At 35.0% G+C, this 15,863-nt stretch overlaps 1 protein-coding gene across 4 annotated transcripts in view; it reads left to right on the forward strand.

The window, feature by feature from the left end:
• Positions 1 to 373: 373 nt before the first annotated feature.
• Positions 374 to 15,863, forward strand: part of Gosr1 (golgi SNAP receptor complex member 1) — a 67,152-nt gene continuing 51,662 nt past the window's right edge. For 3 of the 4 annotated variants that reach the window (XR_013436237.1, XM_005327870.5, XM_040269255.2), the window contains exons 1-6: positions 374 to 490; positions 2,842 to 2,962; positions 8,134 to 8,221; positions 8,530 to 8,637; positions 13,179 to 13,270; positions 15,354 to 15,428. Coding sequence is in view for 3 of the 4 variants with exons in the window: in XM_005327870.5 (XP_005327927.1) it covers positions 460 to 490; positions 2,842 to 2,962; positions 8,134 to 8,221; positions 8,530 to 8,637; positions 13,179 to 13,270; positions 15,354 to 15,428 (515 nt within the window). In the remaining variant the exon portion in view is untranslated. The remainder of the gene's footprint in view (positions 491 to 2,841; positions 2,963 to 8,133; positions 8,222 to 8,529; positions 8,638 to 13,178; positions 13,271 to 15,353; positions 15,429 to 15,863) is intronic. The other variant, XM_005327871.5, reaches the window with a different exon arrangement.

Here is a 15,863-nt window from a genome sequence, read left to right on the forward strand (position 1 = left end):
TCCAACTATCCAGACATAGAGGAATGTGGCCAGTGGCAAAAGGCACAGAAGAGACTGGACGATGGAGCACAGGCAGAGGAAGGATGAGGCAGAACCTCTGGCTTCCTAAGAGGCTGGCTGGGAAGGTGAAGGAGTTCTGTCTGAGGATGACTCTCCTCTCAGTCGTGTAGGCACCAGTTGAGAGAAGGGATAAATCAAAATCAGGGAGATGATAAAGATTTGATGCGCCAAAACGGGTCCCAGCATGAGGCGACCTGCATTCCTGGAGCTCAAAAGCCCAAGTTTTCGACTTGCTACTCAAAAGCTGTAAGATAACAAATAGACCCACCAGGTGGCAGTGTTTGTGGATGTTCGAGTATCCCATCGGCCCTGGCGCTCAGGGCGGAAGAAGGGGCAGAGGTGGCTCTCTGGCCCGCATCGCCTCTACTCTCCTATCCCGTCTGACGTTGGACAACAAAGATGGCGGCAGGAACCAGCAATTACTGGGAAGGTGAGGGCGAGGCCTCCGGGTGGGTCCCGCTAGAGGCAGAATGGCTGACTGAGGCTAGATCTTGGGAGAGGCAGCAGAAGAAAGAGCCAGGCTTTAGGAGCGGCCGAGCTGAGAAGAGGAATTGCCTAGTGGGAGCCCTGGGGACCGAGGAAACCGAATGATCTGAGGGAGGGGGCTGGCCTGACCCGACCGTGTGAACGAGACCAGGAATTAGGGTTGAGCCGAGTGGACAGAGCGGGGTTGGAGAGAAAGAGGGGCCGGAGTCGCCAGATAGCAATGGGCAAGGGGTAGTGAAGCTCGGACCACGGAGCTTTGGGTTCAAACTCTTGAGTGAAGACAAGTGTTCAGCTAGAAAATCCAGAGCCAAGGGAGACTGGAGTTGTGAGCGTCTTGGAGTTGATGTCACTGTTGGAAAACTGAGTGGGAAAAGAGAAAAGGAGGAACTTAGTCTGGTCCATCCGGGGACTTTTGAGCTGAATATCTCCTGTTGGGTCTAGGTGGCAGGTTCAGGCTGAGATTTCGAGGATTGGGTGTTTGAAGACAGAAAGTAACTTTACCTTCTGTTCTGGAGTCTAGGATTGGTTTTGTTAAAGAGGAAGTTGGGAGAAACTGTGAGTTGTACTTCGCTGTACCTCTTCCAGAAAAAAAAGAAAAAGAAACTAAAAAAACTTCCTGTGATTGACAAGTGCATTTATTTAATTCCTGAATATATGGTCCAATCAAATGAGGTCCTATAAAATTCATTCCTGGACCATGATGAACAGCAAAGATGGAAGAAGTCTCATCTTTTTCTTTCAACTGCCTCTTTACTTGCTAGAACATAGAAACTACTTTCCAAATCCCTCTTACCCTTTTGAGCTGCGGCCTCTTGCTACCCATTGAAGCCTCTGGAAACCATAGCAATGTCACCGTCAGCAAGTTGATCTAAGAAAATGAATTTTATGTTTGTACATACTTGACTTATTTTCAAAGTGCTTTTACTTGATGTTTCTGTTAGAAAAGACAATTACTAAAATTACAAAAGAGCATACTTATAGTTTGAATTGCCCATATGAAATGTGTGTACTAGCTAGAAAATATTTTTAAATTATGTACAAGTGCTTCCTGGTTTCTTTAATACTAGTCATCAGGCTGTGTTTTTTTGAAGCACCATGCTATAATAATGATAACAGCTCATTATTGACAAAATACTGTGGTCCATGGCTTTAAGCTTTTGCTTTTTCTAATGCATAAAAATATCCTGAAGATAGAAGTTTTTAAAAAGATTTATAGATTAAGTAGCTTGCAAATAAATCTTAGTGCCAAGGAGTGACAGCCAAGATTCCAACTGGGATTTTGTCTCTGGGAAAATATGTTCCACCGTCTTACTCTGCTTCCTACTTTTGGTTGCAAAGTATTTGAAATACTGTTTTGTATTCCTTATCACTGAGTCATTCTTATACCATATTTCCTATATTTCAATCATTTTATTTTAATCTTCATGAATAAGAGTACTTCACCATGAGAAGAGTACTCAGATACAGATGTGTGGATTTCCAGATGTAGCTTCTCACACTCAGCCCCTTAAATGCTAAACTACTATACCAATTTCTCTGCTTGTTTGCTTGCTTCTGCTTTTAAAATTTGTGTTTTTTCCCATCATATTCATATTTGACCTTGTTAGTAGCACATGGTTAGTTTCACCTCCTAAATTTTTGAGTAAGTTTATGAAAAGACAATTTACAATTTTTATTAAATACAATATTTTTCTTTATGTTCAATTGCTAAGTATTTTACTATTAAAAAAAGAATTTCATAAGCCTGACAAAGCTTTGGAACATAAAAATTTTGCTAATTCCTGTCAAAAATGGCTTCTTTCTCATATAAAGTTAGCTAGTAAATTGATGTGATCCTGATCATAAAACATTCATTTTCTTTGTGATTTGTAGTCTCTTCTATTTTATTTTATTGCTGTGTTGGGAAATAAACTCAAGGCCTCGTGCATGCTAGGCAAGCACTCCGCTGCTAAGCTACATCCCCAGCCCTGAATTACAGAATTTTAGTTACTGCTGTAGAAATGTTAGGGATGTTTAGAACATTTGTCATCTAGCTGTCTTTGGAATAAAGCTGAATGTTTGCCTCTCCCACTGCTACTTCCCTTTCTGTCCCATCTGAAGTTTAAATTAATGATTAATTTACTTTCTTAGGTAAGTCTTTGGTTTCCTTAACAATTTTCTTTATGGGAAGGAACTGGAAAAGATCAATATATGATCATTATTTATAGTTTGCTTTCTTTAGAATAGTCTTGTGATTTTCATGCTTACTGATAGAATCTTTGTGTCTAATTATTTGCTTTTATAATTTTGTTAAAGATCTCAGGAAACAGGCTCGACAGCTGGAAAATGAACTTGACCTGAAACTAGTTTCCTTCAGTAAACTATGTACGAGTTACAGTCACAGCAGCACACGAGATGGAAGACGCGACAGGTATAGGTACTACCAGATTCTGTCTCTTATGCCTTAAACTATATAATGTTTTTAAGAGAATTTAAAAAAACTAAAATATATAACTTTTATAACCTGCTTATTGGCAAATTATTGATGTTTTATTTTCTTTACCACAATTATTTTATTTTTTAGTGACTTATTACAATTTTTTCTAATTCCTGAAACTTCCATTTATTTGCGATCCTTAGGCAAAGTTTGTTATGGTCTCAGGAGGACACTACTAGAGTTTAAGAATGAGTCTGTATCAAAAATAAGAGTCCCAGGGCTGGAGAAGTAGCTCAATGGCAGAGCACTTACCTAACATGTATTAGGCTCTGGTTTCAGCCCCCGGCACCACAAAAAAACAAAACAAACAAACAAGATGAAAAATAAGAGTTGTGGGGCTGAGAATGTAGCTTGTAGTAGAGTGCTTGCCTAGCATGTGCCTGGCCCTGGGTTTCATCCCCAATACCACCAAAAAAGAGAGAAAGAAAGAGGAGTTCCTAGCTCAACCAGTATACAGAAATATGGCTAATTTGCCTACATGGTATCTTTTGTTTTCTAATTGCTAAAAGGATCTGAGAAAATACTCAAATGCAAACTATACATACTGCTCTTCTGGTGTTTATACTTTTGTAGTAAATCTAGTATAGTGTATCCTCACTATTAATCATCAAAGCTATTTTTGTTTTTGGTACTCTTTTGAGAAACTAGCATATTACTATGTTGAACTTACGGAAAGTATATTCTTTTATTGGAATCTTATGCTCACTTAAAGTCATCTACTTGTTTCACAAAAATACTAGAAAATATCTAAGACACCTAGAAAGGTGTAAAGAATGATGTAAAGGACTCATATGTATCTGTCTCCCATTTTAAGAAATGACCGTAAAGGATTCATCTGAAGCCCCTGGTGGCATCCCATTCTCATATGTATGTGTGTATATCTTACCATATGTGTATTTTTATTACGTGTATTTATATTCTTAGGATATTCATAATATACCTCAATAATTATTTTGCAACTTTTTTGTTTAACATTAACTTTGAGATTCAACTGGATACATTTAACTGGTATTTTCATTTACTCTGTGTAGTACTACACTGAATGACTGTATCAGGGTTTAACATTCAATAGATAGACGTTGTTTCTAAATTTTTGTTGTTGTTGTTTTTGTTTTTGTACGGGGGAATGAACTCAGGGGCACTCTACCACTGAGCCACATCTCCAGCCCTATTTTGTATTTTATTTAGAGACAGGGTTTCACCGAGTTGTTTAGTGTCTCACAATTGTTGAGGCTGGTGTTGAACTCTCAATCCTCCTGCCTCAGCCTCGTGAGGATTATAGGCGTGCACCACTGCACCCAGCTCTAATTTTTGTTAATTAATAATAATTTAAAAAATTTTTTTAGTTGTATGTAGACATAATGCCTTTATTTTTAGTCATTTATTTTTATCTAGTGCTTAGGATCGAACCCAGTGCCTCACCCGTGCTAGGCGAGCTCTACCACGAAGCCACAACCCCAGCCCCCTATAATAATTTTAATAGCTGACAAGAGTGTTCATCATATTTTAAGTACTGTTCTAAGAGCTTTATATAAATACTGGGAGTATTTTCTTTTTTCTTTTTTTAATGTAGAATGTTTCTATATACCCTAGCAATGAAATAGTTGGTGGCAGAGTTATTGTTGATTTACTCTTATTTTCATGCTTTTTTCAAAGATTGGTGGTAGGTGGGATATTTTTCAGTTAAAAAAATACAACAAAAACCTAACTTGAATTTGAACCTATATCTTTCTATCTCTAGAGCCTACTACACTCTAAAATAGCCCACCTACTACATTATGCACATTTCAACTAAAGGCTCATGTTAATGTTGTAGCAAGAGTGTTATTTCTTTTTAGTAAGGGCACCTAGATTGCAAAGGTAGCAATTGACTCTGGGACCTCAAAATAAGTTGGTAGCATGTCACATGCACTTCATTGCAGTGCATTGCTCTGGGCTGACCTTCTTTGCATTTAGCAAATAATGAGAATGAGAAATGTTCTTTTTTTAAAATTTTTTTTTTAGTTGTTGATAGACTTTTATTTTATTTATTTATATGCAATGCTGAGAATCGAACCCAGTGCCTCACACATGCCAGGCATGTATGCTACCCTGAGCCCCAGACCCAGCCCCAGAAATGTTCTTTTTTATAAGTAAATTTATTATATGGTTGGAAGACATTTTTATGGAATTTAAGCCTCAAATACAGTCCTAAGAATAGTGAATATGAAATAACCAGTAGCAAGTGTACAATTTTAAAACTCGTCTTTGTTTAAAGATACTGTTCGGGGATGGAGTTGTAGCTCAGTGGCAGATCACTTCCTTAGCACATGGGAGGCACTGGTTTCAGTCCTCAGCAACACATTTAAAAAATAAATAAATAAATAAAATAAAGGTATTATGTCCATCTACAACTAAAAAAAAAATTTTTTTAAAGATACTGTATGTTTTATTTGCCATATCCATGCTTTTTCTGTGTTTTCTGTTCTTCTTAAGTATCATACTTTTGTTAACCTCCTTTAAAGGAAAAATTATCCTCAAAACATTCCCAAAGAAATTCTACTACAAATTGGAACTAACTTTGTAGAATTACTTTAGCCTAACTGCCCCTTTAAATAAAAATCCTAAGGTTGTGAGCATCAAAATCTAATGTACATGCTATGTGTCACAATAATTAAACTCAGCAATGTGGAATTTTTCTTGACCATTTCCCTGGACTCAAATACAGTCCTGAGAATAGTGAATATGAAATAACCAGTAGCAAGAGATTGGTGTTATTCGTTCATTCGATGAACAATTTAATGAGCGTCTACCATGTCCAGGAGATAGGCAAAGATATATATATATATGAATAAGCCAGAGGCAGTTTCTTCCCTAAACCTAACTTTCTGTTTGCCCATTATTCCTTTTTATTTATCTGACAGGGGAGGACCTATATTAATTGTATACAGAGCATTTTTCTTGAGCACATCCTAGGAGATTAAACCTCTTGGCTTGGCTCTGACACATTATAAAGAATTAAAGTCCTGTAAATCCCAGTGGCTTCAGAGGCTGAGGCTAGAGGATTGTGAGTTCAAAACCAGACTCAGCAAAAATCAAGGTGCTAGGCAACTCAGTGAGACTCTGTCTCTAAATAAAATACAAAAAGGCTGGGATGTAGTTCAGTGGTCAAGTGCCCCTGAGTTCAATCCTTGGTACTAACTCAAAAAAAAAAAAAATTAGATATTTTGATATCATGTTTTAGGGCAAATAAATTAGAATTTGCCAAGAAGTAATAAAAACTTTAGACCTAGTTAAACATCTTAAAATTAAAATGCTTATTAACTATTTTCTGTACCTAAGGGAATTTTTGAATGTTGAAATAATGATGTAATCTGTTTTATTTGCCATACCCAAGCACTGTTAGGTAGGACAAAGTCTTCAGTAAGATTGGAGAGCATAGTCAATGCCTGGGCATTTTCTATGTCCAGAGTATTTCCAGTTTGTATTAATCTGCCCATATGGTAAAAATTGGGGACCTAATGAAAGATAGTGATTTTTCAAAAAGAGGCAAAAGAAACTTTCAGGACATGCAATTTTAGATTTTGAGCCTTTCAAACATATATTTCACTTAAAGTTAGATTTTGACTGACTATTCAGATATAAAGAGATAGTTGAATACATTTTTGCAAAATAAAATTAAATGATTGCATGTTACCAGTGGAAATGTAGAGGATTAGTGCATAAATATGCCAGACATGGCATTCTATAGGTTGAAAGCTAGTTCCTGATTATTCAATAGCTAGTTATTCATTCTGGATCATTTAAATCTCAATCTTATTTTTTCTTGGCAAGAGTCAAGAAAATAAGAGACCTCTGGGCATGGGGCACACCCTTGTAATCCCAGCAGTTTGGGAAGCTGAGGCAGGAGAATCTCAAGTTCTAGGCCAGCCTTAGTGACTTCGTGAGGCCCTAAGCAACTTATCAAGACCCTATCTCAAAATAAAAAATAAAAAGAACTATGGATGTGGCTCAGTGATTAAGTACCCCTGGGTTCAATCCCTAGTACAAAAAAGAAAAAAAGAGAGAGAGAACGTAAGGCCTAGGAAACCATAATTTTGGAAGGTAAAAACTTAAAAGATTATTTCTCAAGCCTCATAGCATAATACATTTCAATGATTTCTCTTATAAGAAATTCAACAGTTCTACTGTTTTCTTTCACATAATCAAATTAAAAATTTAATTGGAGAGATGAGGTTGTGGCTCAAGAGGTAGAGTACTTGCCTAGCATGTGTGAGGCACTAGGTTCGATCCTCAGCACCACATAAAAATATAAAAATAAAGATATTGTGTCCACCTGTAACTAAAAAAAAAAAAAAAAGCAAATATTTAAAAAAATTTTTAATTGAATGCTGCCATAGCTTAATTTCTACCACTTGGGAGACAGTAAACAAGCATTTGGAATTTCTTTCCATTATTAAGAGTAGATTATTAAAGCTTGGAAATTTTATATTTTACTATTTTTATTTCAAATTTAATATTGTAGAACATATGTGATCTTTATAGGAAAACTATAAATATCATAACTTTAAAGAAATAGAGGGAATGTTTCAGGAGTATGCTTGACCTCTTTTTTTTTTTTTATAGTTGTAGATGGACAGAATGCTTTTATTTTATTTATTTTTTTTACGTGGTGCTAAGGATTAAACCCAATGCCTCACACATGCTAGGCAAAAGCTCTGCCACTGAACTACAGCCCCAGCCCTGCTTGACCTCTTTTTAAAATATTTATTATTATTATTTATAATTGTAGATGGACACAATACTTTTATTTTATTTATTTACTTTTATGTGGTACTGAGGATCAAACCCAGTGCCTCACATGTGCTAGGTAAGCGCTGTACCACTGAGCTACAACTCCAGCCCTGTTCTTGACCTCTTTAAGAATAATTACCTTGGGTAGGGATTGTGGCTTAGTAGTAGAGCATTTGCCTTGTACATGTGAGGCACTGGGTTCAATCCTCAGCACCAAATAAAAATAAATAAATAAAATAAAGCTAAAAAAATCCATAAAAAAGAATAATTACCTTATTAGGTATGTTTTAAAGGACTAGAATTGAGTAATGGATTCTTTTAATTGAACTTTTCTTTAGTTCTGACACAACACCCCTTTTAAATGGATCAAGCCAAGACAGAATGTTTGAGACAATGGCAATTGAGATTGAACAACTTTTGGCAAGGGTAAGTACTTTCTGTTAATTAATTGTGTACTTGTTATGTATGGTACTATGTTAAATTGTTGCAGACGTATTTATTGAAATCATAACATTCATTTAAGATGTGTTCCTCCCCATGCCACTTGAATTTGATGACAGCCATCCCCAAAATGGGTATTATTTTAGCCTCTCTGAATTACTTGGCGGAAAATGCTGAATGGGTTTTGTTTTGCTATCAGTCAAAAGGGCATACATATATATATAGAAATAATTTGCTTTTCGCTGCATATAGTGCTTTCTAAATTTTGTTTTAAATTTATTTTTTCTTTTTAGCTTACAGGGGTAAATGATAAAATGGCAGAATATACCAACAGTGCAGGTGTCCCCTCCTTGAATGCAGCACTCATGCATACGTTACAGCGACATAGAGACATATTACAGGTAATATATTGAGCTTGAAATTTTTTACATTATCACAAGAGTTTTGTTTGATTTGTTTTTTAATCATTTAATAGGGTAGATAATATGTTTTTAAAAGAATAAAGAGAAAATTATTCTGAGAAGATAAATGATATACTATATAGAAATTCATTTTTTATTGTTTTTTTTTCTTTTTTGATCAGTAGTGTAAAATTTGGGAAATACTTAATATATCTTGCTTTTTCCTGATGAAGTTGAATGCTTATCACTTGATACATACACTTCCAGAAGACCTGTCAGCTAGCTGTAACAGAAAATAGCCAATATTCATGCATCAACAATAATATGGTGATTTAGATTACACTTTTATCAGGCTTTCAAGATAATATGGAAGGGAGAGTAATTTACTATAAATAGTGTATTGGTTGGGAAAATGCTAGAAGTATTCAATAAAAGCAAATAAATACAAAGACTTATATGGGGGTATTAAAAATGTAGTACTTGAAAGAAGGCTTTTTTTTCCCCCCTCCTCCAGTACTGGGGATTGACCCCATAGACACTCTACTATTCAACTGCATCCTCAGCCCTTTTTTATTTTTTCTTTTGAGATAAGGTCTTGTTAAGTTTCTGACGCTGGCCTTGAACTTGCTGTCTTCCTGATTCAGTTTCTTTCCCAGATTCCTAGGATTAATTAGAGGCATTCACCACCACATCCAGCCAAACATTGTAAATATTGATAAAATTTAGCTTCCATTTCTAATTTTAAAAACTCTTTTTAAAAACCAGAATAGAACTAGAGTGTAGCTCAGTGGTAGAGTGTGTGCTTAGCATACATAAGGCCCTTGGGTTTGCTCCCCAGCATCATACACAAAACAATAGGAATAGAAAAATTGATCACCTAATGCAGAAATGTGACTCTCAGATTAAAAATCAGCATTGGAGTTAATGGTAAAGCACTGTAGATAAAAACAAAACAAGTATACCTATGTGCACCACAAATATGTAGTATTGTTTTGGAAGTTTGGGTGGGCAATTAGTAAAAAGAAATCTGAAATCAATATTAGAAAATAAGAGACAAAATTTCTTTCTTGTGATAGGATAAGATTATGTGTCTCTATAACCAAGAAAATTAACTGAAAAATGTTAGAAACATTTAATTCAGTAAGATGGTAGATTTAAAAAAAAATGGTAGACTATAAAATTAGTATATAAAACCAAGCAGTTTTTCTACATAGAGTCACCTATTAGAAATATAATGGAAGGGGCTGCAGTCAATTCCCAGCACCACCACCACCTCCTCCCCCCCCAAAAAATGAACACAACACACACAAAAAAAACCTGTATATATAATGATGAAACTGTAAAATTCTTTATGTATAACTTGTATACTGAGGGACATAGAAGAAAATGTAAGCAGAAGAAAGAATTATTTTGCTTTTGGATGGGAAAATTTCCCTCTAAGTCGTCTTATAAATTGAATGTCATCCCAATGGAAGTAGCAGGGTTTTTTCATGTTTGTTTCATTCTTTTCATGATATAATGACCCAAAAGTTCATTTGGAATCATACACATACAAGAATAACTAAGAAAAGTAAAGCTCAATAAAGTTTATCTTCTAAAAATAAAGATAAGCAGTGGCTAATTTTACCAGATATTAAAACTTATTAAAAAGTTAGAATAGTTAAGACAATTTGATTCTAGAAGAAAAAACATATGTACTAATAGAACAAAATAGAGTTCATATATAGAGTTCCATATATGCATGGAAATGTAGCTTCTGATAAAAGTGGGTGTTTTATATCAGGACAAAGAAATTATAAAATAAATGGAACTATAACAATTGACTGTTTGGGGGTTGGAAGATAACCACCTCAATTTCTACCTCAGCCCTCACAACCAGAATAAATTCTAGATGGACCAAGGATTATATTTAGAAAAATAAGCATGTGCAAGGCACTGGCTTAGTCCCCAGCAATGCAAAAGGAAAGTAAAACAGAAAATGAAACCATAAAATTTCAGAATAAAGCATGGTTAAAATTTATAAATTTTGGAGCAGTAGAGGGTTTTCTAAGTAAGGGCAAATCCCAGAAACTGTAGAAAATAACTAATTTTCTTAATACTAAGAGAAATAATAGAAATAGAAAAAAGACAACTTAAGTCAAGCATGCTGGTACATCCTTGTAATTCCAGCAGCTGGGGAGGCAGAGACAGCAGCCTCAGTTCTAGGTCAGCTTCAACAATTCATTGAGGCCCTAAGCAACTTAGCAAGACCCTGTCTCAAAATAAAAAGGGATGGAGATGTAGCTCAGTAGTTAAGCACCCCTGGGTTCAACCCCTAGCACCCCAAAAAAGAAAAATGACAACTTAGGAAAATAGTCAAAGAATATAAATTTGCTCACTTAAATGAGTGGCTGAGGATTGTGGGTATAGCTCACTGATAGAGCCTAGCATACTCTTGGGCCTGAATTCAGTCCTTGGCAACACACACACACACACACACACACACACACACACACACAGGCTGAAACCACAAGATGTTCGGTCATATTCCCAAATAAAATATGCATATCAAAATGAGATTTTTTTTCATCTATCAGATTAACAAATATTCAAATATTTGTAACCCATGATTGGCAAGCATGTTGAAGAATAGGCACTCATAAGTCATTGGTGGGTCTGTAAATTGGTGCAGTCTTTCTAGTAGGTAATTTAGCTCTATCAGAATTTTTTTCCCCCAGTACTAGGTATTGAACCCAGGATCTGGCACATGCTAGGCAAGTGTTCTACCACTGAGCTTCATTCCCAGCTTTTTTTTTTTTTCTTTTTAATTTTATTTTGAGACAGGCTCTCAATAAATTGCCCAGGCTAGACTTGAACTTGCCATTCTCCTGCTTCAGCCTCCCAAGTAACTGGGATTACAATCATATGTCTGCCCATCTATTCAACAAAATATATGTACAGGAATGATTATTGCAGTTTTTGTGTGTGTGTGTTTGTATATATTGTGCTGACAATTGAACCCAGCACCTCACATACAGGTAGGTTAGTACCCTACCACACTGAGTACATTCCTAGCCCCTATTGCAGCATTTTTAATAGAAAATAATGAAGACAACTAGAATGTTTATCAGTAGTGAATTTATTAAATTATGAGTCTTAATATTCTATGCAACTATTAAAAGAGTGATGTAGGTTGTAGATACATTTAGGATGTATCTTCCAAACACCTGCTTATCATGCATGAAACCCTGGATTCAGTCTTGTACACCACCAGAAATAAAAGTAAAAATAAAGGAAAAAAGTAATGTAGATTTCCATTTGCTGGTATGGAAAGATTGCTTGACGTTTTATGATCTATAAAAAATAGAGTGTGCATCAGAATGTATAGTATGATTTCTTTAGCAAAATATGAATGCAAGCCAGGCACAGTGTTGCACACCTGTAATCCCAGCAACTTGAGAGACTAAGACAAGGGGAGTGCAAGGTTAGGGCCAGTCTCAGCAACTTAGCAAGACCCTGTTTCAATTTATTAATATAATTTAATTAATTAATTTTGATATCAGTATTGAACCCATGTGTGCTTAACCACTGAGCCATATCCCCAAACCTTTTGTGTATTTTATTTAGAGACGGGGTCTCACCGATTTGCTTAGGGCCTTTCTGCTGAGGCTGGCTTTCAACTTGCAATCCTCCTGCCTCAGCCTCCTGAGCCCCTAGAATTACAGGTATGCAGCACCACACCCATGTTTAAATTTTTAAAAGATTAAAAAGGGCTGGGTACATAGCTTCACAGTGAGTGCCTGCAGGTTCAATCCCCTATGTTGGGGGGTGGAGGGGGAGAAAGAAATAACAGACAAAATTGAATATGTAGAAACATGTTTCTTGGAAGAAAACACAAGAAAGGGATGATAATGGTTATGAATGGTGGAACAGGATTTTTTTTTAAACCCTATTCTTTTACTATTCTCCCCATATTCATGTGTTTTATTTGTTTTTAAAAGATTAGTCAATAGAGGCCTTCTGGGAGATGGTTCATTTTATTTATGTACTTTTCTGAATTAAAAATATAATATTCTTTAATGCCTTTTAAAATTACAGTAGTATAAAAATAAAATGTTTTAAAGATTATTTTGTTCCTTGTAGTTCTTTTGATTTTTGTTCTTCATTTAATTTATTTTGGAATTAAAATTCAGTGGGAGCATTAAAAGGAGAGGATTTGGGCTGAGGGGTATAGCTCAATGGTGAAGTGTTGTCTAGCATGATGAAGGACCTGGGTGTGATCCCCAGCACTGCAAAAAAGAAAAAGGAAAGAAAGAAAAGAAAAGAAAAAAGGAAGTTTAGAAATAAGCCTATTACTAGGTTTATTGAGTTTAAATAAATAAACAAAACTCTCAAAAATTCTATCCTAAACCACTTGAAATCATTTTACTTAGGATTTTATTTTTATTCATAATTATACCTCATAAGACAAGGTACTAAAAGATAGAATGGAAAAATAGTGTTTAGAAATTTACAGTATGATGACATGACTTATGTTGAGACTAGATGTTGATTTATTGCAGGATTATACACATGAATTTCATAAAACCAAAGCAAACTTTATGGCAATACGGGAAAGGGAGAATCTCATGGGATCAGTACGAAAAGATATTGAGTAAGTTACCTTTTATATTATTTTGTAGAGTACTTATGAAGATTTAGAATATAACTGTAGTTAATTGCAGTCAGGATTTAGATTTCAGGGTTTCTAATTATCATTTCAACATTTTTGGAACAGACAGACTGCTATATTCTGGTCCTGATTACTTTGCCAGTCTTATCTCCTGGTTCCCTAGTTTTACCATTGTCTCCTGCCAACCTTGAATTTCCTGTCTTTATTCAAAGTCTAACTTACATGACATCTTCATGAGATCTTCTCTGACCTTTTATATCTACCCTAAGAATAATAACGTAACTGAAGTTCTCCATGTTGCCCTTGATGAACATCTATCTCCTGCTCCTCTCCCTTATCCCAACAATTTTATATTCAGGTAGCTATTAATGTAACCTTTATTTCCCTGAAATTCTGAAATATTTGTTTTTTTCCAGATTTAATACAAACTCATCATTTTACATTAAATTATTTAAGGACTTCAAACATTTTTATGCTTATCTCAGTCTATAAGTTTAAAGATTTTTTTCTTTTCTTCCATTCCTTCACCTCATCCTTGATGATATATTCTAGCATTTCATACTTTTTTTTTTTTTTTTTGTGGTACTGGGGATTGAACCCAGGCCCTTGCTCATGCTTCACAAGCTCTACTATTGAGCCACATCCCCCAGCCTGCTTTTCTTAGGTATTCTCGAATAACTTTTCACAAATGAACTTGACTGACCATCAAGTCCAGGTCTGTGGCCATCTAATTGAAGCTGAAGACTTTTCTATTTTGGACCATCTAATGATACCTATCGTTGTCTCATTGTGGTAAATTTATGCTGTTTCATAAACAATGATATACACTTATCACAAATTGGTATGTGTTATGTGTACTCTAAGAAACATTTTCCTAAAGCTCCCTTATTTTGTTATACTACTGTGACAATCATAATATTTTTGTCCCTTGGGTCTTTGTTTAGTTTCTATACAGTTGACTTACATATGCATTTTGAGGAATACAGTGAGAACCACGGTAGAGAGTGGCCTTTAATGTATAAACAGCACTTTTATACTTTGTAGGAGTGACTAGACTGCAACCCTCTATAATGACTTAGTTTTGAAAAATGATGATAAAAGTATGTGCAGCCATTCATTAAACTGTTTCCTGAGCACCAACTATGAGTAAGACATTGTGTAGCCACAATAGATGGTAGAAATGAAAAGACCAGCTTGGCCCTGTTTATAATCTAGGTGCTAGAAGGGAATAAGGTACGTTATTTAAAATAGTGTAACACAAGGCATAATATGATTAGTGAGATGAGGTATAATAACAATACCTGAGACTTTTGTAGTTTTTTGCAGTTTTTGCAGTGGTGCTGCCTCTCAGCCAGTACCTCTGTTTTAGCAGCATGACCCTCTTTTGTCGTAGAGCAACATTTGTGCAGTTTCTTGAATTTTAAAAAATTCAATAATTTATTTTTAGTGGAACACAGAAAAATGAGAGTGTTAATGATAAGACATTTTTTGTAAAATTTAACTAAGTTAGAAATCTTTAAGTATACCAAATTTGGCACTTCACTGAATACTTCATTTCATTGGTCCTTAGGCTTAGTTGATGATGACATCTACTGTTTTTTTTGTTGTTGTTGTTGTGTGGTGCTGGGTATTGAACCCAGAGCCTTGTGCATGCCAGGCAAGCACTCTACCATATGAGTTATATTCCAAGCCCAGTATACACTGTTTTGAAGAAAAATTTCTGTTTTAATGCTTTCCGCTCTACATACCATGTTCTAATCAGTCCATTGTTTTACATCCACTTGGAGAAATTGAAGCTATAGACAAAGAAAGGAAAAGTAACATTTTTTGTTTTTGACTAAGAATATTGGGTTATTTTAATGAAAAGCATAGTAAACACTTAGGTCTTAGAGAAGCATTTATATTTACAATAGCATTCTTAGAGGGAAATGAAAAAAGTTTTAATTATTCAAAACAATGAAGAGGCACAGTTTGTTCACTTTTGATCTCACTAGGGTCAGTCACTTAATCTGATTTTTATAGTGTTTTCCAAAAATGTTCTTAAGTTTTCTTTATATTGTTCTAGGTCATATAAAAGTGGATCTGGAGTAAACAACAGAAGAACTGAACTATTTCTGAAAGAACATGACCACCTTAGGAAGTAGGTATTATTGAATGTAACTTATATATAATTTCTTATATTTATTAATTCACTTATGCAACAAACATTTTATGATGTTATCAGAGAAAGTGCTTTGTTGATGATAATTCATTTAATTTTCCTAATGACAGTGCTCAGTAGAAATGGGAGTTGTGGACTGGGGCTGTTACTCAGTGGCAGAGTGCTTGCCTGGTATACACAAGGCCCTGAGTTCAATTCCCAGTACCACAAAAAAAAGGGGGAAAAAAGAAATTGTGGTCATTCCAATTATTAGGAAGATACTGTGCTGTTGAATATTTTACTTCACTTGTTACTTGTTATGTTTTTTATTATCTTAATGTAATAAGTCTAGTACTTTAATACTTTTGTCTATAATAAATGAATGTACACACATGTGCATAGTAAATTGTTTCTATGTGTCTACATAATCTATAT

This window comes from Ictidomys tridecemlineatus, chromosome 3 (genome assembly GCF_052094955.1).
Source record: "Ictidomys tridecemlineatus isolate mIctTri1 chromosome 3, mIctTri1.hap1, whole genome shotgun sequence".
Taxonomy (NCBI): domain Eukaryota; kingdom Metazoa; phylum Chordata; class Mammalia; order Rodentia; family Sciuridae; genus Ictidomys; species Ictidomys tridecemlineatus.